At 45.7% G+C, this 27508-nt stretch overlaps 2 protein-coding genes, 1 non-coding gene and 1 pseudogene across 7 annotated transcripts in view; 1 reads left to right on the top strand and 3 right to left on the bottom strand.

The window, feature by feature from the left end:
* LOC129524177 (uncharacterized) overlaps positions 1–23163 on the bottom strand; it is a 110279-nt gene extending 87116 nt beyond the window's left edge. Inside the window, exons 1-2 of one of the 2 annotated variants that reach the window (XR_010134835.1) lie at positions 23056–23163; positions 571–779 (exon numbers count right to left, since the gene is read on the bottom strand). Coding sequence is in view for 1 of the 2 variants with exons in the window: in XM_055348785.2 (XP_055204760.2) it covers positions 22077–22739 (663 nt within the window). In the remaining variant the exon portion in view is untranslated. Of the gene's footprint in view, positions 1–570; positions 780–22060; positions 22749–23055 lie in introns of those variants that run through there. The other variant, XM_055348785.2, reaches the window with a different exon arrangement.
* Positions 7826–19328, bottom strand: LOC115935564 (epididymal secretory protein E3-beta-like; annotated as a pseudogene).
* Positions 13753–13878, bottom strand: LOC115935705 (U6atac minor spliceosomal RNA). The gene has a single exon (XR_004071324.1). It is a non-coding gene; the product is annotated as a U6atac minor spliceosomal RNA (small nuclear RNA).
* The window catches only part of UBR5 (ubiquitin protein ligase E3 component n-recognin 5), a 159240-nt gene continuing 154456 nt past the window's right edge, over positions 22725–27508 (top strand). For all 4 annotated transcript variants that reach the window (XM_055348784.2, XM_019032423.4, XM_031013591.3 and 1 more), the window contains exon 1: positions 22725–22914. In XM_055348784.2, coding sequence (XP_055204759.1) covers positions 22853–22914 — 62 coding nt within the window. In that variant the 5' untranslated portion in view covers positions 22725–22852. The remainder of the gene's footprint in view (positions 22915–27508) is intronic.

The following is a 27508-nucleotide window of genomic DNA, read 5'->3' as shown; positions in this document are numbered from 1 at the left end:
TCTGTTGCCCGATGCACTCAACAAGTCAATTCGTAGAGACACCATGTTACAGCAGAGAAAGAGGGTTCATCATAGGGCCACTGAACAAGGCAACAAGGGGAAACCTCAAATCTATCTCCCCAAGAAGTTTGGGGCTAGAGGGTTTTTTTGTTTGTTTGTTTTTTTTTTTTTTTTTTTTAGTCGGAGTCTTGCTCTGTCCCCCAGGCTGGAGTGCAGTGGCACAATCTCTGCTCACTGCAAGCTCCGCCTCCAGGGTTCACATCATTCTCCTGGCTCAGCCTCCCGAGTAAGTGGGACTACAGGTGCCCGCCACCACACCCGGCTAATTTTTTCTATTTTGTAGTAGAGACGGGGTTTCACTGTCTTAGCCAGGATGATCTCAATCTCCTGACCTTGTGATCCGCCTGCCTCGGTTTCTCAAAGTGCTGGGATTACAGGCGTGAGCCACCGCACCCGGGAGTACTGGCACATGCTACCACAGCTGGCTAATTTTTTGTATTTTTAGTAAAGACGGGGTTTCACTGTGTTAGCCAGGATGGTCTCGATCTCCTGACCTTGTGATCCGCCCACCTTAGCCTCCCAAAGTGCTGTGATTACAGGCGTGAGCCACCAGGCCCGACCGTTTGGGGCTAGAGATGTTAAGAGTTTGGGAGTGGGCCGAAGATGGCAGGGTGAAGTCGTGGGACAGGGATGAAGAAACTGTGTTCTCATGCTGATTTCATTCTTCTATGGAGGTCTTCAAACTGGTTGATGTCAGCTGTTTGGCTGGCATTCAGGATCTGAAAAACATTTTAAAAAATTCTTAAAAGCCTTATGATGATTCTAATGTCAGAGATCCTATCCATAGGAACAATCAGGATGCAAATGCTCAGTATTAGTGCAGCCTGATTCATGCTTAATTATAAATACATTTTGTCCAGAGTTTTTGTTTGTTTGGTTATTTTTGGTGTGTGTGTGTGTGTGTGTGTTTATTTTATTTTATTTTTTTGAGACAGGGACTGTTTCTGTTGCCCAGGCTGCAGTGCAATGGCACAGTCTCGGCTCACTGCAGCCTCTTCCTCTCAGGCACAAGCAATCCTCCCGTCTTAGCCTCCTGAGTAGCTGGAACTACAGGCGTGTGCCACCATGCCCAGCTAATTTTTGTATATTTTTGTAGAGATGGGTTTTCACCGTGTCGCCCAGGCTGGTCTTGAACTCCTGGACTCAAGCGATTCGCCTGCCTCAGCCTCCCAAAGTGCTAGGATTACAGGCGTGAGTCACAGAATTTTTGTTAATCCTGTAAGGACAGCTTCAAAGTCTCCTTTTATTCTCATCTTTGCAATTTAGAATTTAAAAAACAATTTCAGCCAGGCAGTGACTCATGCCTGTAATTCCAACACCCTGGAAGGCTGAGGCAGGAGGATCACTTGAGCCCAGGAGTTTGAGACCAGCCTGGGCATTATAGTGAGACGTCGTTTCTACAAAAAAATAAACAAGATTAGCTGTGTGTGGTGGTGCCTACCTGTGGTCCCAGCTATTCAGGAGGCTGAGGTGGGAGACTCACTTAAATCCAGGAGGTTGAGGCTGCAGTGACCGGAGATCGCACCACTGCACTCCACCCTGAGCAACAGAGCAAGACCTAATGCAAATGACCCTTATTGACATGAAATCTCACCCATATTTTAGAGATTCCCAGGCACTGGGGGAGACAACCCCTTTTATTGGGCTTATTAAAATGAGAGGAGGGCCTAGTTTACAAGGCTGCCTTTAACGCATTGATTTGATTTGCTTTACATTTATTTTGGATGAAATTCACTTCAAAAGTGGGCCTGACAATTCTGTTAAAGGGGATTTTCTGGTCGTTAAGGTCAAGAAACATTGCCTTCATTTAGTATAGATCAATTGAAATGACCCAGCTTAGTACTAAAGGAACTGACAAGGAAAAAGATGAGCTTTGATTTTTGTAACATGAGAAGCAGAGGAAAGCAAGAGGAAAATGAGAGAGGATCTCAGGAAAGGGGCGGAAGGTAGACACAGACAGGTTGAAGCTTTGGGATGTATAAGAGTTAGGGACCTGGTCGGGCACAGTGGCTCATGCCTGTAATCCCATCACTTTGGGAGGCTGAGGTGGGAGGATCACCCGAAGTCAGGAGTTTGAGACCAGCCTGGCCAACATAGGGAAACCCTGTATCTACTAAAAATACAAAAATTAGCCAGTCATGATGCTGAACGCCTGTAGTCCCAGCTACTTGGGAGGCTGAGGCAGGAGAATTGCTTGAACCTGGGAGGCACAGGTTGCAGTGAGCCGAGATCATACCACTGCAGTCCAGCCTGGGCCACAGAGTGAGACTCTGTCTCAAAAAAAAAAAGTTAGGCACCTGCCTGGAATCAGATGGCACTCTTTTTTGAGATGGAGTCTCACTCTGTCACCCAGGCTGGAGTGCAGTGGCACGATCTTGGCTCACTGCAACGTCCACCTCCCAGGTTAAAGCAATTCTCCTGCCTCAGCCTCCAAGTAGCCAGGAATACAGGTGCCTGCTGCCATGCCTGGCTAATTTTTTGTATTTTAGTAGAGACGGGGTTTCACCGTGTTGCCCAGGCTGGTTGCAAACTCCTGAGCTCAGGCAATCTGCCCGCCTTGGCCTCCCAAAGTGCTGGGATTACGGGCGTGAGCCACGGCGCCCGGCTCAGTTACCTCTTTTAAGAGTACCATCTGGGCCGGGCGTGGTGGCTCACGCCCGTAATCCCAACACTTTGGGAGGTTGAGGCGGGTGGATCGCTTGAGGCTGGGAGTTTGAGACCAGGTTGACCAACGTGGAAAAACCCTGTCTCTACTAAAAATATAAAATTGGCTGGGTGTGGTGGCACATGTTTGTAATCCCAGGAGGCTGAGGCAGGAGAATCGCTTGAACCCGGGAGGCAGAGGTTGCGGTGAGCCAAGATCATGTCATTGCACTCCAGCCTGGGCAACAAGAAAGAAACTCCATCAAAAAAAAAAAAAAAAGAGGTAACTGAGGCCAGGCACGGTAGCTCACGCCTGTAATCCCAGCACTTTGGGAGGCCGAGACGGGTGGATCACAAGGTCAGAGTTCGATACCAGCCTGGCCAATATGGTGAAACCCTGTCTCTACTAAAAATACAAAAATTAGCCAGGCATGGTGGCCGGCGCCTGTAGTCCCAGCTACTCGGGAGGCTGAGGCAGGAGAATCGCTTGAACCCAGGAGGTGGAGGCTGCAGCGAGCTGAGATCGCACCATTGCACTCCACTCTGGGTGACAGACAAGGGCAAAACTCTGTCTCAAAAAAAAAAAAAGATCTAAAACCAAATTTGTTGTAACTTAGTCTTTTGACAATCCCTTTCAATCTTGTGTCTCCATTTAATCATTAACCTTCCCTCATTGGGTAGCTATAGAGAAAAGAGAGTAAAAACAGAAGTGAAGAAAAGATAAAAAAAGAAAAGGTGTGTGACCTTTTCCTCTTCTCTTAATCACTGAAATAACACACCACTGATATCCCTATGCATGGGAACTCCAGAACTTGAGCCAGTTCAAGGGAGGTGCCAGAGCAAACCTTTAATCATTGGTTGATTCAATAACCATGTCCTGTAATATTATTCTCAGCATTTGACAATGACATTACTCATAATGATTGGTATCTCTGTGTGAACATGGCTGAAAGACCAAGGCTAGGCTAATGGTCCTTTATAGACTGCACATATAAAACTGATTTTTTTTTTTTTTTTTTTTTGAGATGGAGTCTCGCTCTGTCACCAGGCTGGAGTACAGTGGTGCAATCTCGGCTCACTGCAACCTCTGACTCCCTGGTTAAAGCGATTCTCCTGCCTCAGTCTCCCTAGTAGCTGGGATTACAGGCACATGCCACCACGCCCAGCTAATTTTTATATTTTTAGTAGAGACGGGGTTTCACCATGTTGGCCAGGATGGTCTTGATCTCCTGACCTCGTGATCCGTCCACCTTGGCCTCCCAAAGTGCTGGGATTACAGGCATGAGCCACCACGCCTGGCCATAAAACCGATTTCTAGTCTGTGGAAACAGCCACTCATTAAAGCATCTGGTGCCATTTGTGCACCCGCCTATTTTGCCTAGTCATTTCCCTTCTGCAAAACTCATCATCCATTTCTGATTACAGAATACTAGGTTAGTCTGTCTGCCCTTGTTTCTAGCTAATCACAAGTATGATGTTCTGATTCTGCTAAATACCAAGGAAAATCAGGAATACAGAAGTCATAGGCTCTGACCACAGTAATGAGTGTAGGGTTTTACACATTAGGTACTCAAAACATCTGTTGAAAGAATAAATACATGTTTTTGAGAGTTGTCTTTACTACTCCAAGGTGAAAGGGTGTAGTGATAATCTGAGAGAATTTAAAAGCAATATTGGGGCCGGGTGTTGGCTCACACCTGTGATCCCAGCACGTTGGGAGGCCGAGGCAGGTGGATAACCTGAGGTCGGGAGTTCGAGACCAGCCTAACCAACATGGCAAAACCCCATCTCTACTAAAAATACAAAATTAGCTGGGTGTGGTGGCGCATGCCTGTAATCCCAGCTACTCGAGAGGCTGTGGCAGGAGAATTGCTTGAACCCGGAGGAGGAGGTTGCGGTGAGCTGAGATCACACCACTGCACTCCAGCCTGGGCAACAAGAGTGAAACTCAGTCTCTAAATAAATAAATAAATAAATAAATAAATAAATAAATAAATGCACTATTGGGATAATAACAGTATCTGCTCAAAGGTGTTGTTGAAGGTGGAATGAACTAATATTGTGAAAATGTCCAGTAAAACTTTAAAACCCTGGCTGGGTGCAGTGGCTCATGCCTGTAATCCCAGCACTTTGGGAAGCCAAGGTGGGCGGATCACCTGAGGTCAGGAGTTTGAGACCAGCCTGGCCAACATGGCAAAACCCCATCTCTACTAAAAATGCAAAAATTAGCTGGGTGTGGTGGTGGGCACCTGTAATCCCAGCTACTTGGGAGACTGAGGCACGAGAATCGCTTAAACTCAGGAGGTGGAGGTTGCAGTGAGCTGAGATCGTGCCACTGTACTCCAGCCTGGGCAACAGAGTGAGACTCTGTCTCAGGAAAAAAAAAAAAAAAAAAAAAAAAGGTCAGGTGTGGTGGCTCACGCCTGTAATCCCAGCACTCTGGGAGGCTGAGGTGGACAGATCACGAGGTCAAGAGATTGAGACCATCCTGGCCAACATGGTGAAACCCCGTCTCTACTAAAAATACAAAAATTAGCAGGGTGTGGTGGCTCGTGCCTGTAGTCCCAGCTACTCAGGAGGCTGAGGCAGGAGAATCGCTTGAACCCAGAAGGCAGAGGTTGTAAGTGAGCCGAGATTGTGTCACTGCACTCCAGCATGGCGACAGACTCCTCTGTCTCAAAAAAATAAAATAAAATAAAACTTTAAAGGCCTATACACACGTTAATTAGCATCAGTATATGGGATATAGATATTATGGATAACTAGTCCAAAGATTAGGAGTCAAATATCTGCTCTTCCCCAATGGTCCCTAATTGTGTGACCTTGGGAAAGTCACTCAGAGTTGCTCTCTCAGACTTATTTTTCTCATCTGTAAAGTGGGGATATTCACACAGTTAGGTTCCTTCCATGTATAGATCAGAGAGTTATTGCAAAATGCTTCAGAAGTTGTAAAACATGATGTAGATGTTGATTTTTGTTTGTTTGGGTGATTAGTACATGATCCAGTGGACAGAATGCCAGCAGGATACACACTATTACCCCAAGAGTGACAATTTTAAAAAATACACTTCTCAGAAAGTGTATCCATTTGGGGTCAATGCATATGGTTGTTGAATCTGTGGACCCCTCAAGGGATCCACTGCACTCCAGCCTGGCTGCCAAAGTGAAATGTTCCAGCCACTGAGGCAGACAGAATTAAATCAACCTCATTGTAAGTATCAGGAAAACCGTCTCCCAACCAGCTCTTTCCATGACTTCTAATGGATAGCAAAATTGGAAAATTTGCATTCCCCGTGGGTTTGATAGTGATAACACTGGACAGAGAATTGTGAGCTGAGTTCAAGGCCCGATTGTACTTGCTGATTGTGTGATCACAGACAAGTCATTTATCACTGCTTAGCTGGAAAAGAGAATAATGCAATCTACTCTGCAGGACTTTTAGGAGGCTAAAGTATGTTTGTGCATGAAATGTCATTCTGTAGACTGCAAAGCACCAAACAAATCTAAGTATTGGTATTCTTCCCAGACACTGAGGGAGATGTTACTGAGCACTAAAATTTCCTGACACGTAAACAGCAGAAGTAGAGAGAATGGGGGGGTGGGGGGAGGGTCGTGGCAGAGGTTGGGGAGCAAAAGGCCTGGATAATTCACAAAACAAACTGGAATAATCAACTCCGGAATCATATAGACTTAGCCAGCCTGGGTCCAATGTAGAGCTCTGGTAGCAACTTCAGTGGCTGGAAAATGAGGCCTATCAGGAAAAGCTGAAGGGACTGTTTCTTCTACAGAAAAGATAGATGAGAAGGAACCCGCGCTTTCCAAGTACACACAGGCAGCCTTGGGAAATGTGGCCAGCAGCTGCGCACCATTTCCACAGAGAAGGGGCTGACAGGTGTCCACTGAGGATTTGTTTGGATGGGCAGAGTGGGAGTTTTCTGTACCATACAGCAATGGGGCAGGCCAAAGCCGGCTCTAGAGCTGCTGTAAGCTGGTCATGTACTCAGCTGATAGCCCCTGGCAGGCGGAGCGGAGCAGGGGAGACAGCAGCATGGAGTTTGGTCATGTTGAATAAACAGGCTGGCCCCTCACAGTGAAAGTTTTGTCTTTGCGAGATGGAGCTAAAAGATGCCCCTAGGACAGGAAACTTACTTTGGCAGGTAGCTCACCCCAGAACTAAACTGTACTTTAATCCCTAAATTTGTTCCTTGTGACAATTTACTACAGCCTTACATAACCCTAAATACACAGCAAAATTCCGAGCTGGGCATGATGGGGCATGTCTGTAATCCCAGCTACTTGGGAGGCTGAGGTGGGAGGATCACTGGAGCCCAGGGGTTCAAGTCCAGCCTGAGCAACATAGTGATAGTCATCACTCATTTATTCATTTCTTATTTTTTGAGCTGGTACTAGTGACAGTTACACACTGGTAGAAAAACCAGGGTAAATATCACCTCAGTTTTTCCATGAGGAAGTACACTGAACAAAGACAAGCTTGGTGAATAACCGTGGTATAAAGTAGAGGAATGGAAGGCCAAGGCAGGGGGATGGCTTGAGACTAGGGGTTCGAGACCAGTCGGGGCAACATAACAAGACCCTGTCTATACAAAAAATAAAAAAATTAATTAGGCTGGGCATGGTGGCTCATGCCTGTAATCCCGCACTTTGGGAGGCAGAGGCAGGTGGATTACTGGAGGTCAGGAGTTCGAGACCAGCCTGAGCAACATGGCGAAACCCAATCTCTAGTAAAAACATAAAAAACATTAGCCAGGCGTGGTGGTGGGCGCCTGTAGTCCCAGCTACTTGGGAGGCTAACGCAGGAGTATCCCTCTTGAGCCTGGGAGGCGGAGGTTGCACTGAGCCGAGATCATGCCATTACACTCCAGCCTGGTGACAGAGCAAGACTCTGTCTCAAAAAAAAAAGAAATTAGCCAACGTGGTGGCACCAAACTGTAGTCCTAGCTACTCAGGAGGCTGAGACAGGACGATCACTTGAGCTCAGACAGTTAAGGCTGCAGTGAGCTGTGATTGTGCTACTGCACTCCTTTTGAGACCCCACCTCAAAAGAAAAAAAAATAATAATAATAGAGAAAAAGAGAAGAACTATAAAGAGTGAGCCATGGAATCAGGGGTGGGAGCCATCTCTCCTAACTGCGGAGAAGAGAATAACGTCATAGAGGGGAGTAGCACTGGGGTCAGGGAGTGAGGACAGGTAGCTTTTGGCAGGGCAACCAATGGCAGGAAGGGTGTTTAGGGCAGTGGCTATAGCATGAATCTTTGTGTGGAAGTGGGTATTTGATTTTTTATATTCACAGGTTTTACCATGTCTTTAACCAAAGTGTAGTCTTTTTTTTTTTTTTTTTTTTTTTTTTGAGACGGAGTTTCACTCTTGTTGCCCAGATTGGAGTGCAATGGTGCGATCTTGGCTCACTGCAACCTCAGCCTCCTGGGTTCAAGCGATTCTCCTACCTCAGCCTCCCAAGTAGCTGGGATTACAGACATCTGCCATCACACTCGGCTAATTTTGTATTTTTAGTAGAGACGGGGATTCTCCATGTTGGTCAGGCTGGTCTGAAACTCCTGATCTCAGGTGATCTGCCTGCCTTGGTCTTCCAAAGTGCTGGGATTACAGGCGTGAGCCACTGTGCCCGGCCTTGTAGGCTTGTTAAGAACAGCGAGTGTGCATTATACTTCTTTCATGAGCTGTGCAGCTCCCAGCACAGTATTCCCTCTATATCCATGGAATCAATGTCTCATTCTGTCCTGCTTTCCCGCTTCTTGTCCACAATTTCTCCTCAGAGACACTGCTCTAATCACATCCTTCCTCTAGGCTTTTATTTGTCCTTCACATGTTCAAATCACATCCATCTTGTGAGGCTACCTTCCCTTTTTTTTTTTTGAGACAGGGTCTCGCTGTGTCGCCCAGGCTGGAGTGCAGTAGCACAATTCCGGCTCACTGCAACCTCCACCTCCCAGGTTCAAGGGATTCTCCTGCCTCAGCCTCCCAAGTAGCTGGGATTATAGGCACGCCACCACGCCTGGCCAATTTTTGTATTTTTAGTAGAGACGGGTTTTCGCCATGTTGGCCAGGCTGGTCTCAAATGTCCGACCTCAAAGTGATCCGTAGCCTCGGCCTCCCAAAGTGTTGGGATTACAGGCATGAGCCACTGTGCCCAGCCAGCCACCTTCCCTTTTTATCCTGGGGAGAAAGGACTCAATCTCCTTTGAACTCCTATTTATAAAGCTGAACCATATGAAATTTTTGTTTCTGTGGATCAAAAATGGCCAAATACTGGCTATTTTATGAGGTTCAACCTAGTATACCTTCTGCTGACTCAGTGCTCAGTCTCATTTTGTAGTACTTTCCATGACTAGAATCACGGTTTCTTTCTTTTCTGGCTTTCTCCCTGCCTCCTACACCCACCCCCACCAAATGGAAGCCCCATGAGAGCAGGACCTGTGCTCTTACTCTTTGCTGTGATTCTAGTGCCCAACATACTGCATGGTACATGGTAGGAGCTCAATGTTTGTTCAGTGAACGAATGAATGCTTTGCCCTGTGGTCTGGGCATTAAACATATTTGATCTGGTTGTGGGATTGCGTAAGTCTCTCTTAGTCTTGCTTTTCTCAGCTCTAACAGTCAAGTTGTAAAAATAAATAAGTAATTAAATAAATAATAAAAAGAAAAAAAAATAAAGCCAAGTGGTGGGGTATAGCAGGTCAGTGGTTCCTCAAATCACTGGTACACTAGAAACACCTGCAAAGCATCAAAAACACAGATTCCAGGCTGACTGCAGATCAATGGAATCACAGTAGTGTGGAGGGGCCCAGAAATCTGTAGGTATCTTTGTCTCCAAAGATGAGTCTTAGGTAGCCAAAGATGAGTCTTTGATAGCTATCAAACCTGCACTTGGGCACCACCAGATTCCATACACCCACGGGGCATGAACTGCAACTGTCTTGGTCATTGCCAGGTTCTCAGTGCATGGCACAATGCCTAGCAGGTGGCAAACAGCGACAAACAATTGTTAATGCATCTTGGAGGTCTTTTTATATTTCTGAGAGCATCTTAAGGTGCCAAGGCGCATTAAGCTAGTTGAAAGAGGTCTCAGATGGATTGACCTTGAGAACCTAGGGTCCCCTTGCACTCCCACACTTCAGACACTTTTATATTTGTGGCAGTGTGTAACAAGTCAGGTGATACTGAGCAATTTAGCCTCCCTGAGCCTCAGATTCTTATGTGAAAAGAGGACATTAGGTTAAATGACCACTAGGGTCCCATGGGATTGATCTTGCTTTCCATAATGACTCTACTACTTACTGTGTGACTTTGGGCAAGTTAGTTAACCTCTTGTTGAAGTATCTGAAATCTTACCTCTCTTGTCACTGACTGTAAGCCCCATGAGGCTGGCAGAAACTTTACTTATCTCATTGCATGTATCTGTAACAGTGCTTGGCATACAGTCATATATATATATGTGTATATATATGTATATATATGTGTATATATGTGTATATATGTGTATATATGTATATGTGTATATATGTGTATATATATGTATACATGTATATATATGTATACATGTATATATATGTATACATGTATATATATGTGTGTTTGTGTGTATATACATACTTTTTTTTCTTTGTTTTGTTTTTTGAGACAATGTCTTGCTCTGTTACCCAGACTGGAGTGCAGTGGCACGATCTTGGCTCACTGCAACCTCTGCCTCCTAAGTTCAAGCAATTCTGATACCTCAGCCTCCCCAGTAGCTGGGATTACAGGTGTGTGCCACCTCACCCGGCTAATTTTCTTGTATTTTTAGTAGAGATGGGCTTTGCAATGTTGGCCAGGCTGGTCTCCAACTTCTCACCTCAAGTGATCTGCCTGCATCAGCCTCCCAAAGCGCTGCGATTACAGGCATGAGCCACCTCGCCCAGCCAATAAATCATTTTATTGGATGAATGATAGACATTTCTTTAATGCAGTGAAAAGGTAGAAGCTAGCTTAATTAAAAATTGTATATATCAGCCTGAACTCAGTATGCTGCTAGTTGAAAACTCAAAGTGATACATTATCTTTTCCCCTTTTAATTTTTTTTTTTTGGTAGAGATGAGGTCTTGCTATGTTGCCCAGGCTGGTCTCAAACTCCTGGGCTCAAGTGATCCTCCATCTTGCCTCCCAAAGTGTTGGGATTACAGTTTGAGCCCCTGTGGTTGGCCCCTCTTTTGAAAATAACAAATGTATTGAGATATAATCCACATACTATAAAATTAACCCATTTAAAGTGTTTAATTTAAAAAGCTGGGTGAGGTGGCTCACACCTGTAATCCCAGCACTTTGGGAGGCTCAGGCCAGTGGATCATCTGAGGTCAGGAGTTCGAGACCAGCCCGGCCAACATGGTGAAATCCCATCTCTACTAAAAATACAAAAATTAGCCGGGCATGGTGGCGAGAGCCTGTAATCCCAGCACTTTGGGAGGCTCAGGCCGGTGGATCATCTGAGGTCAGGAGTTCGAGACCAGCCCGGCCAACATGGTGAAATCCCATCTCTACTAAAAATACAAAAATTAGCCGGGCATGGTGGCGAGTGCCTGTAATCCCAGCTAGTCAGGAGGCTGAGGCAGAAGAATCACTTGAACCTGGGAGGAGGAGGTTGCAGTGAGCCGAGATCGTGCCATTGCACTCCAGCCTGGGTGACAAGAGCAAAACTCCATTTCAAAATAATAAAAATAATAATGCTATAATGAACATTTGTGTGTAAGTTTTTGTGTGAACATACATTTTCAATTCTCTTGGGTTGGTACCTAGGAATGGTCTATGGTAACTGTGTTTCACTTTTTGAGGAAATGTCAAAATGGTCAAACTGTTTTCCAAAGTAGCTGCTCTATTTTACATTCCCATCAACAATATATGAAGGTTTTAATTTTCCACATCCTTGCCAACATTTATCTGTCTCTTTTGTTAAAACTTTTTTTTTTTTTTTCTTTTTTGAGACGGAGTTTCACTCTTGTTGCCCAGGCTGGAGTGCAATGGCACGATCTCAGCTCACCGCAACTTCTGCCTCCCCAGGTTCAAGTGATTCTCCTGCCTCCCTAGTAGCTGGGATTACAGGCATGTGCCACCATGCCCAGTTAATTTTGTATTTTTAGTAGAGACGGGGTTTCTCCATGTTGGCCAGGCTGGTCTCGAACTCCCGACCTCAGGTGATCCACCCGCCTCGGCCTCCCAAAGTGCTGGGATTACAGGCATGAGCCACTGTGCCCGGCCTATCTGTCTTTTTAATGTTAGCCATCTTAGTGGCTGAGAAGTAGTATCACATCACTGGTTTGATTTGCATTTCTTTGATGACTGATGATGTTAAGAATATTTTTATGTGCATATTGGCCATTTGTATATATTCCTTAGAGAAATATTGATTGAAATAATTTACCCGTTTTATTTTTTCAGATTTTTAACTTTATTTTATTTATATATTTATGTATTTATTTATTTGTTTTTCAGACAAGGTCTCACTCTGTTGCCCAGGCTGGGGTGCAGTGACGTGATCTCAGCTCACTGCAACCTCCGCCACCCATTTCAAGCAGCCCTCCAGCCTCAGCCTCCTGAGCAGCTGGAACCACAGGCATGAGCCACCACACCCAGCTCATTTTGGTATTTTTTGTAGAGATGGAATTTCACCATGTTGCCCAGGCTGGTCTTGAACTCCTGAGCTCAAAGAGATCCACCCACCTGGGCCTCCCAAAGTACTAGGATTACAGGCGTGAGCCACCACGCCTGGCTGGATTTTTAACTTTATTTGGCACTATGATGTGTTTTATTGGGGTTAGGAGGCTTGACTTAATTTAAGACAACTCAGTGCTCTCTGATAGTCTTTTATCCTAATACGAGCTTTAATTTTTCACCTTCAAAATATTTATTTTCCAGACTACAGTCCTTGATGGAACAGTCAGGAGTCAAACATCCTGCCTTCTCTCTGCTTTTTTTATTATTACATCTTCACAACCCAGGGCTTTACTGTTATTTACTCATCTTCTTTCATACGTTTAAAACCAGATGCAGTGGCTCACACCTGTAATCCTTCAGCACTTTGGGAGGCTGAAGCAGGAGGATTGCTTGAGCCCGGGAGTTCCAGATATAGTGGCGCACGCCTGTAGTTCCAGCTACTTGGGAGGCTGAGGTGGGAGGATCACTTCAGCCTGGGAGGTTGAGGCTGTGGTGAGCCATGATCGTGCTACTGTACTCCAGCCTTGGATGACAGAGAAATACCCTGTCTGAAAAAAATAAATAAATTTGAGCTCATTTTCAGCCCCTTGTTTCCCCTTTGCCCTTTTAAAAATGGGGTTAATTGTCCTTTTATTGTTGAGTTGTAAGAGTTTTATATATATTCCAGACACTAGTCCCTTATCAAATATATAATTTGCAAATATCTTCTCCAATTCCATGGGTTGCCTTTCTTGATGGCGTCCTTTGAAACACAAAAGTGTTAAATTGGTTTAAGTCCAATTTATCCATTGAATTAAAATAAAATGAGTTAAATCCAATTTATCTTTTTTTCTTTGCTGTTTGTGCTTTTATATTTAAGAAACCACTGCTTAATCCAAGGTCACAAAGATTCACTCCTTTTTTTTTTTTTTTTTTTTTTGAGACGGAGTCTTGCTCTGTTTCCCAGGCTGGAATGCAGTGGCGCAATCTCGGCTCACTGCAAGCTCCGCCTTCCGGGTTGACGCCATTCTCCTGCCTCAGCCTCCCGAGTAGCTGGGACTACAGGCGCCCGCCACCACGCCCGGCTAATTTTTTGTATTTTTAGTAGAGACGGGGTTTCACCATGTTAGCCACGATGGTCTCGATCTCTTGCCCTGGTGATCCGCCCGCCTCGGCCTCCCAAAGTGCTGGGATTACAGGCGTGAGCCACCGCACCTGGCACTCATATGTTTTCTTCTGAATTTTAGAGCTTTAGTTCTTGCATTTAGGTTTACAACTCACCTTGAGTTAATGTTTCTATATGTATAAAGGTATCAAGTAGGCTCTGTCTTTAAAAAACAACCACCACAACAACATGTTTAGATGCCATGAAGTAGGTGGCAATGCCTTAACTTCATGCATGTTGTCAGGTCTGAGAGCCTCTTCCATCCTTGTCAAGAGGAGTGCTGACGTTCTCTCCTTTCATACAAAACATTATTTTTATCTTTTTTTTTTTTTTTTTGAGACAGTCTCACTCTGTTACCCAGGCTGGAGTACAGTGACACAACCTCAGTTCACCTCCCAGGCTCAAGTGATCCAGTGATCCTCCCACGTCAGCATCCCCAGTAGCTGGGTCTACAGGCGTTCACCACCATGCCGGGCTAATTTTCGGTGTTTTTGGTAGAGACGGGGTTTTGCCATGTTGCCCAGGCTGGTCTCCAACTCCTGAAATCAAGCAATCCAGCCGCCTCAGACTCCCAAAGTGCTAAACTTACAAGCATGAGCCACCATAAAAAGATTTATTTATTTATTTATTTTTAGCCAGAGTCTCGCTCTGTTGCCCAGGTTGGAGTGCAGTGGCGCGATCTCAGCTCACTGCAACCTCCACCTCCTGGGTTCAAGCGATTCTCCTGCCTCAGCCTCCCCAGTAGCTAGGATTACAGGTGCCTGCCACCACGCCCGGCTAATTTTTGTATTTTTAGTAGAGACAGGGTTTTACCATGTTGGTCAGGCTGGTCTGGAACTCCTGACCTCAGGTGATCTACCCACCTCACCTTCTAAAGTGCTGGGATTACAGGTGTGAGCCACTGTGCCCAGCCAAAAATCTTTTCTCATAGTGAAATTTAGCACACATATAGAAAATTATGCAAAACAAAAATGTACAGCTAAGGCTGGGAGCAGTGGCTCACGCCTGTAATCCTAGCACTTTTGGAGGCCAAGGTGGGTCAATCACTCAAGGTCAGCAGTTCGAGACCAGCCTGGCCAACATGGTGAAACCCCATCCCTACTAAAATACAAAAAAATTAGCTGGGCATGGTGGCGGGCATCTGTAATCCCAGCTACTCAGGAGGCTGAGGCAGGAGAATCGCTTGAACCTAGGAGGTGGAGGTTGCAGTAAGCCGAGATCACACCACTGTACTCCAGCCTGTGTGACAGAGCGAGACTCCGTCTAAAAAAAAAAAATGTACAGCCAAGTAAATGATAATAAATGAACACCCTGTAACCAACACCCAGGTCAAAAAATAGATCACTGTCAGCACTCCAGAGATTCCCCTTGTGCTACTTTCTAATGGATACTCCTTCCTCCCCCATAAAGTAACTGCTACCCCTTAAGGTAACCTCATTTGCTTTTCTTAGTTTTGCTCCCTAAACATGCATCCGTAACAACAGAGTGTCACTTTGCTGGTTTTTGAAGCTTATATCAATGAAATTGTAACATTTCTGATTTCTTTTATTCAACATTATTTTTGTGAGATTCATTCAGGTTTTGCAAAGAGCTTTGGTTCATTCGTATGTATTACTGCATGGTATTACACTGCATGAGCATGCCATAATATTCTATTTTTGATGGTTATTTGGATTATTTACAGTTTGGGGCTTTTACAAAGAATGCTGCTATGAACATCTTTTTCTGTGTCTTTTCTGTTCAAGCATTTCTCCTGCCTCAGCTTCTCATGTAGCTGGGATTACAGGTGTGCACCACCACACCAAGCTAATTTTTGTATTTTTAGTAGAGACGGGGTTTCACCATGTTGGCCACGCTGGTCTTGAACTCCTGACCTCAGGTGATTTGCCTGTCTTGGCTTCCCAAAGTGCGGGGGTTACAGGCATGAGCCACTGCGCCCGGCCTATTTTTTATTTAAAAAAATTTTTTTTAAATAAAGATGGGTGTCATTATGTTGCCTAGGCTGGCCTTGAACTCGTGGGCTCAAGCGATCCTCCTGCCTCCTCCTCCCAAAGTGCTGGGATTATAGGTGTGAGCCATCATGCCTGATCCCTCCATGTATTTAGATCATCTTTGATTTCTCTAAAGAAAAATTCGTTTTGATATAATTTATTTAAAGGAAGGGAAGATCATTCAGCTTGGTAGATATAAGGAGAATTGTTATCAGAAAAAGTCTTGGGTTAGTCAAGAAGAGATGGCATATAAGCTGAATCTTGGAAAAAAAAAGTAGGAGTAAATTAGGTAAATAGGACAGAAGTGTATTCCAGGCAGAGAAACAACACAGGCAAAGGTATGGTATCAAGAGACCATGTGATACATAACTCTAAGTAGTTGGAAAACATTGATACATAAATGCAAAGGAGAGAGTGGCAGGGGCGAATGATGTAGACGGGGCCACTACTTGGCAAGCACAGAATACTGTAGCAAAATTTGGGGATGTGGGTAGACCTTCTAGTAGCTGACAGGCTCATCATCTTCAGGTCCTCTGTGCTATCAACCTACTCATCCACGTTAGTGGAATTCAATGTAGTTGAAACTTCTGCTCTCTGTGTAGCATTTTTTTTTTTTTTTTTTTTTTAAAGAGACAGGGTTGGCTGGGTGCAGTGGCTCACACCTATAATCCCAGCACTTTGGAAAGCCAAGGTGTCACCTGAGATCAGGAGCTCAAGATCAGCTTGGCCAAAATCGTGAAACCCCGTCTCTACTAAAAATACAAAAATTACCCAGGCGTGGTGGTGGGTTTCTGTAATCTCAGCTACTCGGGAGGCTGAGACAGGAGAATCGCTTGAACCCAGGAGGTGGAGGTTGCAGTGAGCCCAGATTGTGCCATTGCACTCCAGCCTGGGCGACAAGAGCGAAATTCCGTCTCAAAAAAAAAAAAAAAGAGACAGGGTCTTGCTCTGCTTCCTGGGCTGGAGTGCAGTGGTGTGATCATGGCTCACAGCAACCTTAATCTCCAGGGTTCAAGCAATTCCCCTGCCTCGGCCTCCCCAGTAGTTAGGACTACACGTGTGCATCATTATGTCAGGTAATTTTATTTTATTTTTTTGTATAGATGGGGTCTGGCTATGTTGCCCAGGCTGGTCTTGACTCCTGGCCTCAAGTGTTGGGAATATAGTTATGGCCACTGCACCCAGACAATGTGTTGCTTTTTTTTGAATTCTCCTGGTGACACCTGAGTTCTTTCAGGGCATTCTGGGCCTATATACATACATTTCTGTAGCGGTCATTTCAGTTGTCATTGACGCATATATGCTCCATTTGTACCATGAGGTATAGATGAACACCCAAGAGCTCTTGCCTTTCAGAGCTTCTTTTTCCCTCATGAGGACGTTGCATTTGTATTTTCTGAATTCTTGGCTTGGACTTAGGTAGTGCTGTTTCATGAATTCCCTCCAGGAAATATCCTTGCTGTGTACACACAGCCTGCATAGGATGCAAAACAGGGCCAAGAGAGTGCCCTAGATCTTTAGAGCGTGCCATCTTAGTCACCAGGGCCCCCTATCCAGATTCAATGTTCCGGTTCACTGGTTGTAGTGGGGATCAGTATACGGATCTGAAGAGCAGTATGTGTCCTCTTCCTTCTCTTGGAACCCAAGAGGTGTTTACCAGTTTATCCTAATGGATACAACCCAGGAAGAGCTGGATGGAAGAGATGCATAGGACTAGGTATGGGAGAGAAGCGTGAGGAGCTTCCATGCCTTCTGTGTTCATGCCACTCTACCAGCACCTCCACGTCGTCAGCAGTCTGGAAGCTCCTCAAAAACATTTTAAATCTGTGTACAGGCTTTGGCATCTTTTATTGGTTGTTCTTATATATTAGATATTTAATCGTTTTTAATATTATTTTAAATGGTGTTTAAAAATGTTCAAGTCCTAATTCTTTTTTTGTATGTGAGACAATGACTTTTTGTTGGACATTAACCTAGCTATTAACAGCTTAGCTAGTTAAACAACCTAGGAGCAACCCTTAACTACTGTGAGATGGGGTTCATGGATAAACACCCCTAGCTTCCTCCCTCCTCAGTAGGTTAATTCTCAGGTATGTCCTGGTCTCTCAGAGGGTTCCCAGTGGGATTGGGTCCCAGTTGCCTGTGGTAGTAAAACACTTATCAGCCCACCTTTTATTGGCATTTCTCCCACCCTTATACATTTCTCCATTCCCACACAGTGCTTCCTGCAATCACCTCCTAAATAAACGATTTACAGCCAAATCCTTCTCTCAAGCTCTGCTTTTGGGGAAACCAAATCTAAGATATGGCCTATTTCAGGGAGGCAGTCCCTCAGGTCTGAACACTGAGTAAGAGGGGTTCGTTAGCACTCCCCACTGCATTGGGTGAAACTAGACATCAATCCCTGTTATCTTAGCCCCAAGTACCTGTCAGACCTGCTCTACTTCAGCTTCTCAGTTTGTATTTCTGGAATTGACATGCATCCCAGGGGAAAAGTGGCTCCAAACAGAGGACTCACTTGGGGCTTATTCATCCCTTGGACCCTGGTTTGGTAATCCATCATTATTTTGCTAGCTTTCTTGTGCCATTAAGCAAATTTGAAGAAATATTTTGCCTAACTTTTCTAGTTGTCCTCAAAGGGAGAATTAGTTCAAATTATTAGAAAGGAGCTCCCTTTAAAAAGGAGTCTGTTTTCTAAGGTTGTATTGCACTTTGACTCTTCAAAGAGCTTCTGTTGACCCCTGCTTATCTCCATTATCTGTATTTCTTCAGCCCCCACACATGTGATGGTCTTTCACAACTCCATGCTTTTACTTGTTTTTCTCTGTTCAAAGTGTGACCCACCAAGGTATTACAGCCCTGGGAGAGGAAAATTCTTCCTAATATGCCATCTGGGACAACAAAAAGGTAGCAAAGCCAAGATGATTATCAAAGACCGGAGAGGCAGTTTCCCAATAGGCTGTCTAGAGGAAGCAGACCAACTTTCAACCAGGAGAAAAAGTCTCAGTCCTAGGAAACTAGGAATGGGTGAATCGAGTTGAAAGCAGGATAAAAGCATAATGAAAAGACAAAGGAGATATTTGGAAGAAAGAGAAGCAAGGCAAACTATGGGTATGGTGTGATCTGTTTGGGGGCAATTCTAAAAAGATTAGATTTAAGCCAGGTATTCTGTTTGCTCAGAACATTCTTGAAAGCTCAGCTTGGCTGGGCGTGGTGACTCAAGCCTGTAATCCCAGCACTTTGGGAGGCCGAAGAGGGTGGATCACCTGAGGTCAGGAGTTCGAGACCAGCCCGGACAACATGGTGAAACCCTGTCTCTACTAAAAATACAAAAAATTAGCCGGGTGTTGTGGCGGGCACCTGTAATCCTAGCCACCCAAGAGGCTGAGGCAAGAGAATTGCTTGAATCTGGGAGGCGGAGGTTGCAGTGAGCCAAGATTGCGCCACTGCACTCCAGCCTGGGCAACAAGGTTGAAACTCCGTCTCAAAAAAAAAAAAAAAAAAAAAGAAAGCTCAGCTTGAGTGACTTTTCTTAATTCTCTTGGCTGGAATCACTTCCTCCTTCAACCTCCACATTACTCTTCTTCCATTTTATCATATAATTTTTTTCTCTATTGGCTTTGAATAGTCTGTTCCTTCTAAATTATTAACTTCTAGATGGCAGCAGTGGTATAGTGGAAAGAACAATGGAATCCAAGTCAGAAGACCGGGGTTTCAGTATCAGCTTCAGTACTTACCTCAGGTGTTTGAGCCCCAGTGTCCTCATCTAGATAACAGGGATATTATAATTTACCCTATAGTGTGATTCAAGTATTAAAAGGTATAAGGTGTAAAAGTTGAACATAGATGGGAGGCCGAGGTGGGCCGATCGCTTGAGCCCAGGAGATCAAGACCAGCCTGAGCAACATGGCAAAACCCCGCCTTTACAAAAAATACAAAAATTAGCCAGGCGTGGTAGCCTGTGCCTGTAGACTCAGCTACTTGGGAGGCCAGTGCAGGAGAATTGCTTGAGCCTGCTAGGTGGAGGTTGCAGTGAGCCGAGGTCATGTCACTGCACTCCAGCCTGGGTGATGGGAGTGAAATCCTGCCTCAAAAAAAAAAAAAAGGGGAACATAGCACCAGACAAGTAAATGTTTCCATTTGCTGAGCCTACTATGTATATGAACTGTCCTAGGTGTCTGACATACATTATCTTATTTAGATCTCACTGCAACTCTGTGTAGATAGATTAGTATGCAATATTTAACAAATGAGGGAAAAAGATGCAATGATAGGTTAAATCTAACTAATGTTTTTTTTTAAGACAGATTCTCATTCTGTCGCCAAGGCTGGAGTGCAGTGGCACAATCTTGGCTCACTGCAACCTCCACCTCCCGGGTTCGAGCAGGCAATTCTCCTGCCTCAGCCTCTGGAGTAGCTGGGACTACAGCCACACCAACACTCCTGGCTAATTTTTGTATTTTTAGTAAGAGACGGGGTTTCACCATGTTGGCCAGGCTGGTCTCAAACTCCTGACCTCAGGTGATACACCCACCTCGGCCTCCCAAAGTGCTGGGATTATGGGCGTGAGCCAGTGCACCCGGCCAAATCTAACTAATCTAAATCCAAGTAAGGCCACGTAGTTAAGTAGCAGAAACAACTGAAATTTAGATCTGGGCTGGGCGCAGTGGCTCACACCTGTAATCCCAACACTTTGGGAGGCCGAGGTGGGTGGATCACCTGAGGTCAGGAGTTCGAGACCAACCTGGCCAACATGGTGAAACCCTGTCTCTACTAAAAATACAAAAATTACCCAGGCATGGTAGCAGCGCCTGTAATCCCAGCTACTCGGGAAGCTGAGGCAGGAGAATCACTTGAACCCAGGAGGTGGAGGTGGCAGTGAGCCAAGATCGTGCCATTGCACTCCAGCCTGGGCGACAGAGCAAAGACTCCGTCTCAAAAAAAAAAATTTTTTTTTAGATCTGTTTGGCTTGAAATCTAGCAGTGTCTACTGGTCTACCTTCCTTCCTCAGGGCTCCCAGGGACATCTAATAGTGACCTTGAAATCACTTTTTAGTCTAAACTAATCTGGGCCAATGGTTGAGCTGGTAACCTACAAAAGTGTTCCATTGTCTGCCTCGAGGGTACCAGGTCTGTCCTGATTTATAAGTATTTTTTCATAAATTTTGCTCAGAAGAACTTCCTAAGCAAAACTGTGTGTGTGTGTGTGTGTGTGTGTGTGTGTGTGTAATTCATTAACAGACCACCTCTGTAGAAGGAACGTCATGTTCTCAGTTTTTGCCTTCGAAGAGGTACTTTATTTTTTAAAGGAGGTCATAGAAACCTTTGAGAAGAAAGTCATGAATTGGTTCCTTAGGGAAAAAAAAACAGACTTATTCGATTAAAAAAAAATTTTTTTTGAGATGGAGTCTCATTCTGTTGCCCAGGCTGGAGTGCAGTGGCATGATCTCAGCTCACTGCAACTTGCCGGGTTCAAGCGAGTCTTCTGCCTCAGCCTCCTGAGTAGTGGGGTTTACAGGCGCACACAGCCATGCCTGGCTAATTTTTGCATTTTTAGTAGAGATGGGGTTTCACCAAATTGGCTAGGCTGGTCTCGAACTCCCAACCTCAGGTGATCCGCCATCCTCGGCCTTCCAAAGTGCTGGGATTACAGGCGTGAGCCACTGTGCGCCGTGGCCAAAACTCTGAAAGTGTCTTATAGTAGAAACTCGGTATAAAAGATCCTATCTCAGCCAGGCGCGGTGGCTCAGGCCTGTAATCCCAGCACTTTGGGAGGCCGAGGCGGGTGGATCACCTGAGTTCAGGAGTTCGAGACCAGCCTGGCCAACATGGTGAAACCACATCTCTACAATTTTACAATTGTAATACAAAATTAGCCGGACGTGGTGACACATGCCTGTAATCCCAGCTACTCCATAGGCTGAGACAGGAAAATCGCTTGAACCCGGGAGGCGGAGGTTGAGGTGAGCCGAGACCGCGCCATTGCACTCCAGCTCCAGCCTGGGCAACAAGAGCGAAACTCCGTCTTGGGGAAAAAAAAAGAAAAGAATTTTCCGTTCTGATTCCACTGATCATAAATTGAACTCCTTTGTAGAACAGGTTTATCATCTTTCATTTAAAGTAATAAAAAATCACGAATCATTTATATCAGGAAATTAGTGGAAATTTCCACATTTTGTCTTTGGGCATGTGATGGTGGTGAGGAAACTGGGGAGACCGAGGTAATAGAAGTTGCTGCAAAGTCAACTCCATGATCCTACTATCTCCTTCTGGAAAGGCCCTTACATAACTTCCTTACTTTTCCAATAAAAGGCTGTATGTCTTGCCCCTTAACTGATTTTACCAACTTCCACCATAAATACAACTGCGGATGAAGGATGAGAAGCAACAAGAAACCCCTAAGGATCCGCCAAATAATTAGGGCTGCCCCAGGGGAATCCGGGCAAAAGAACACAAGAGCCCCTCTTCCTCCTCGCCTCCTCTGGGACACACACTTACCCTCCCTCCCGGCAGGCTAGCCCGCAGCCTCCTCCTTCCCTAACACGTGCTCTCCGGAACACTCACTCTGGAGACATCCCACCCCCGGCGGGGCTGGGCTCGGGAGCCGAACGGACCAATCGGCACGCGCCTTACAGCGTCGTGGCCGGACAACGTTGAGCCGCCCAATCGAGGGGGCCTTGCCGCCCGTTTCCCGGAGCCCCGCCTCTCGCCGCCGCGCCCCCGCCCGCCGGTCTCCTCCCTCCTCCTCCTCCCGTTTGCCCCTCCCCCGCCGCTCCGGAGCGGAGCCTGCGAGACGGAGAAACTGGGGCAGAAGTGAAGATGGCGGCGGCGGTGTTGGCGGCGGCGGCTTCTCGCTAGTGACGCGCGGTGCGGGCTCATCTCCTTCCCCTCCTTCCTCACCTCCCCTAGTCCGGACCCCGTCCGCCGCCGGGACCGGACCGTCCCCGTAGCCCGCAGCCAGCAGCCACCCCTCTCCTCCCCCGGCCGCCCCTTTCCCAACGCCCGTCTGCCGCTGGCCGGCGGCGCGCCCCTGGTCCCGGCCGCCTGCCTCGCACTCCGCGCTGTCGCCGGGGGAGCGGGTGGCGTGTGGATTCGCCCTCCTGCCCTCCCCTCCGGGCCGCGGACACACGCCCGGCAGGGAGGCGGCGGCGGCCCCTGCGTATTTGCTTCCCTCCATTTGGGGACTGGGAGGCGGCGGCGGCTGTGGGTTTTGGGGAGGGGTAGAGGGCTGGGGGGCGGGCGAGAGCGGGAGGGGGCCGCCCTCGAGAGGAGGACGAGAAGGAAAGCACCATGACGTCCATCCATTTCGTCGTTCACCCGCTGCCGGGCACCGAGGACCAGCTCAATGACAGGTAATAGGGCTGGCGGGTCGGCGGGCGCGGGGGGAGGGGCGCCCTTCCCTCCCTCCCTCCCCTCCCCCACGGGCCGTGCCGGGCGGGTGCGGGTGTTTACGCGCCGGCCGGCCAGCTGGGGTGGGGTGCGGGGGTCCTTACTGCCTCCTGCTAGGCTCCTTCCGGGGCAAACTTCTCATCCCGGGGGCAGGGGGCCGCGGGGGGAGCGCGGTGTAGACGGGACCCGCGGTGTGGACTGGAGAGCGCTCTGTAAACCCCCTTCCCCCTCCCGCAAGGAGCGGCGTTGAACTCGGCGGAGATGGGGGGGAGGTTTCTGGCTCCCGGGGGGCAGGCGGTAATTACTGCCCGGCCAAGGCCCGAGGAATCCATATTAGTCAAAGTTGAATTGAGACAGACAATGCGGATGGGGGATGGTGGAGGTAAAAAGAGAGGGAAGAGGAGAAGCGGGGCCAGGGGCCCCGGGGTAGGCTGGGCTGGGCTTGTCCCGGGCCCCCGGCAGCTGTGTCCGGTGGGGTGGTCTGGACCTGGGGATCCCGGGGTGGGGTGGGGGAGAGAAGCCGATTCCCGGCAGATTGCTGGGAGCGGGGGGGGGGGGGGAGGTGATAGTTGGGGGAGGGAGTGAGGGAGGAAGCGCCATGATTATTGTTATTATTATTAAATTTGAGCCCCTGCAGTGAGGTTTGCCTGCCCCGGGAGGGGATGGATTCTAGCGGGGGTGGGGAAGTGCATTGGATTGCCTTTACTCTCCTCCTGAAATGGTGCTGGCAGCTCCTGCTACTAGCCCCTGTGGTGCGAGCTTTTTTGTTTCCTTTTCTATTCTAATGATAGTGTTTTCCTGAGTTGTAATTTGACAGCTGAAAACCTTGCGTAGAGTGTCAAAGGAAAACTTACGTTTGCAGTTCGCAATGCTGCTTTTCTTAACACGGTGTAAATTTCTGGGTTGGGTTTGCTATGGGCGGAGGATGAATTATGATTTTTTTTTTTTTGTCTTTTATAAGAAGGCTGTTTTGGTTTGGATTTCTCCTTTTCTTCCGCCACCGTTCCTTGCCAGTTTAGGATATTGAATTGCAGTGCCGCATGCTCTCAGGGAACTGAGATAAGGCAGGAAAAGTTCCTTCACTGTTGGAAAACAGACTCAGGAGTTTGAGGGAGGCCTCCATTAAAGCATGTCTTAGAATCTAAGACTCAGATCTAATGATGGGCTAAATGTTTACAGGATCACAAAGTGGAGCATTTTAAGTCTTCCTCTCTCCCAGTACTTCACTGCTCTCTACATTTCTTTTGCGTATAGAAGGCCATCTGGTCCCAAGTTTAGAAGTTACATAGAATTTTTGCTAAGTGACCGGGTGACTTAAGTTGCATGATGCCCTATTTGTCATGCTCTTCCCAGAGGGAGGAAGAGGCCTAACTTGCTGCTGAGATACTGGCCTCTTGTGTCAGTGTATCCAACCGCCTCAAGTGGAGCAGACAGCTTTTAAATCCAGAGCTGGCGGTTTAGTTTCTGCACTTGGTTCGGATTTGCCTAATCTTTGCTGTAGCCATATTGTATTTAACATGTTTGGGAATCTTTTGAAATACTTACTGAAAATACTAACTACTCAGAGTTGTCACATAGTTCCTTTAAATTCTGAAATAACTTTTTAGTTATTTAACATTTTGTTATGTGGTTCTTAGCCTGACTTTACTTCATTGAAGATCTTTTGGAGACATTAACATAAAATTTTTTGGTAAAATTTAGAAACAGGCTAGTAGTGAGGATAGCTCTACGGTCATTAACAGAACCATGTTGGTAGTGCTTGTCTTGTTACTTAGAAAATCGCACCGGAGAGAAGAGAGGTAGGGCATGTTTTCTATATTAGTCCTAACTTTATGTACCAAGAAACCTGACTAGCTTACTCAGTTGACTGTGCATGCCAAAACCTATTTTGCGGTTGTGTTGGGCACTTTGATTCATTTTTGAGCATTCCTTTTGCTTCAGCTATTTGAGAAATTTACAAGTAATGTATCTTTTTAAATGCTAACTCTTCTTTTTCCATTCCTAGTATAAACAATCAGCTTTGTTTGATTCTTCTATCATTATACAACATTAAAAATATTTAGATCATTGTGACTTTTAATTTCATGAAATTAGGAAAAAAGTAGACTTGAGTCATAACATGTGCATCAAGGTGGCAGATATTTGAAAAATAGAAAGGTGCCGTAGGTGAAATTATAAAGAGCTATATGGTTGTATCTAGTAGCGGTAAACATGTCTTGCCTTTTGAGATTTGTGAAGGCAGCATTTAAGATAGGCACATATCCTAAGTTTTGAAGTAGCTGATTTGTGGCAGGAGCTGTTCTGTGTTTCCCTTTCAAAAGGAAGGCTCCTTTTTGCATACCTACTTGTAAAGTAATAGGATCAACCTGTCACTTGAGAAAAATCTGTTTCCAAAAGAGACTGGTTTTCTGGAACCTTTTAATTAACTAGAATACGCGTATTTTCATCTAAAGATAATAACTTTACCAAGTTTTAGTAAGTTTGGGCAATAAAAAAGAGACTGCTACTGTAGCTTGACTTTTTTTATTATGAGAAATGTATGAGAGTCACAAATAAAATGATAATCATAGTTATGTATGAAAAGGGTGTAAATAGATAGACTTTATACTTTGGAATAAAAGTAGTAAGATTAGACAGGCAGAATGGTACTGCAAATAAATTGCTCAGCTGAAGAAAACTTGGTCCTCAAAACAGTAGTGTTTTCTTCTCCAAATACGTTTTCTTTCTTTACCCACATCCTGTTAAAAAGTCAAATATTTTGTTCAGCATCATAGTCTGATGTCTCAAGTGTCTAAAATGTACAAAGCATAAAAAAGTATCTTTTTTTCATAATTTGTGTTTTCAGACTTGCCAGTAATGAATAATAATGATGCCAGGATGAAATTGACAAATACAAGTGGGGATGGCTGGGGTGGAAAGAAGAGGATGTTGGCTGTGACTTCCCAGAATGATTACAAGGTGCCTGGCACAGAATGCTGGGCCCTCAAGCAAATATTCCTTGAGCTGAATTGAAACCATTCAGTGCTCAGATACTTTGGACATTTTGATCTCCTTTCCAATGGATTTCTTGAGTTAGTACTATGTTCCTGCTTAAAACATTGTCTCAGAGAAACAGTAAAGCAATATAAAGAATGTGGTTCTTCGAGCTTGAGGGGGAGAGCTGAAAGGCCTGCCTCACTAATAGCCTGGAAAGTGCCTCACTAATGAGCTGAAAAAATAGGCACAGAGATTTACAGTGTTTATGCAGGGATACAACTACTGAGAGACAGCTGAGGTCCACCTGATGGGTCTTCTGACTTTTCTTTAAAGTCCAGGGCTCCATTCCACTTCACGTGGCTTGTATTCCAGAATGGTTCTGCTGTCTCAGACATCCCAGCCTTCAGGCAGTGTGGCCACCTGTCTTAGTGTTTTGATTCCGTTTTCCCCTCAACTGCTCTTTCCAGGGCTCCTAATGGGTTTATGCCTTTTTTTCAGAGGCTGACCCTCTTAACCTTTTCTTGGTACTAGGTTAGGATAGGTCTTCTTAAGGTGATGTGGTTATGGCATTTATTGTCCTTGTCCTGAATTATTCCTCAAGATGCAGGTTACGAAACAAACCAGTTCTTATTGCTTGTCTGTATGTGGAATTTTCCTGTGAGATTTGCCTTTTGGCATTACAACGTATTGTGCAATCATAAACAGTCTTTATTGAGATTGTCATATCAAAAGGATTTTTCTCTAAGCTTAGAGTTTCCCTTTCAGGTGTCATAACACAAGGTAAGATACTATAGACAGGAGTTTCAAACTCTGCGCTGGTAGCCTAGTCATTTAACCTCTTAGAACCCCCCACATCAATCTCTGAATTAGGTGTAGCACTCTCCTCAAGGTCAGGGAGGAACAGTTGAGACAGTAGATGGGAAAAGATCAATATTATAATGTGGATTCTGTGGAAAACATTACGAAGAGATGGTTACTTTTAACTTTTTACGTGTTGCCTGGTTTCCAGATAGCAAAGCAGGAACTCAAAAAAGTTGCCCTAGAATATCCTTAGCATTGAGAGCAGAATCGACTCTTAGTTCTAGATTAGTACTTCTCAGCTTGGTGTGATTTTGCACCCTCCACACACAACCCCCTCCCCTTATTGGGCAGTGTCTGGAGACATTTTTTTATTGTCACAGCTGGGGCATTGCTACTGGCCTCTAGTGGATGGAGGCCAGAGATGCTGCTAAACATCCTATAATGCATAGGATAGCCCCCACAACAAAGAATTACGGGGTCCAAAATGTCAGTTGTGCTAAGGTTAAGGAAGCCCATCCTAGATGATCTTCAATGCATTTAGTTGTAAAAATAAGTGAAAATGACTTTTATGAAGAATATTTCAAGCAATACACATTCTTTTTTTTTTTCTTTTTTGAGACACAGTTTTGCTTTGTCTCCTAGGCTGGAGGCAGTGGCCCGATCTCGGCTCAATGCAACATCCACCTCCTGGGTTCAAGCGGTTCTCCCTCCTCAGCCTCCCAAGTAGCTGGGATTACAGACGCACACCACTATGTCTGGCTAATTTTTGTATTTTTAGTA

This window comes from Gorilla gorilla, chromosome 7, assembly GCF_029281585.2.
Source record: "Gorilla gorilla gorilla isolate KB3781 chromosome 7, NHGRI_mGorGor1-v2.1_pri, whole genome shotgun sequence".
Taxonomy (NCBI): Eukaryota; Metazoa; Chordata; class Mammalia; order Primates; family Hominidae; genus Gorilla; species Gorilla gorilla.
Note: the sequence above shows the minus strand (reverse complement) of the source record. Positions and strands in the feature narration are given on the sequence as shown.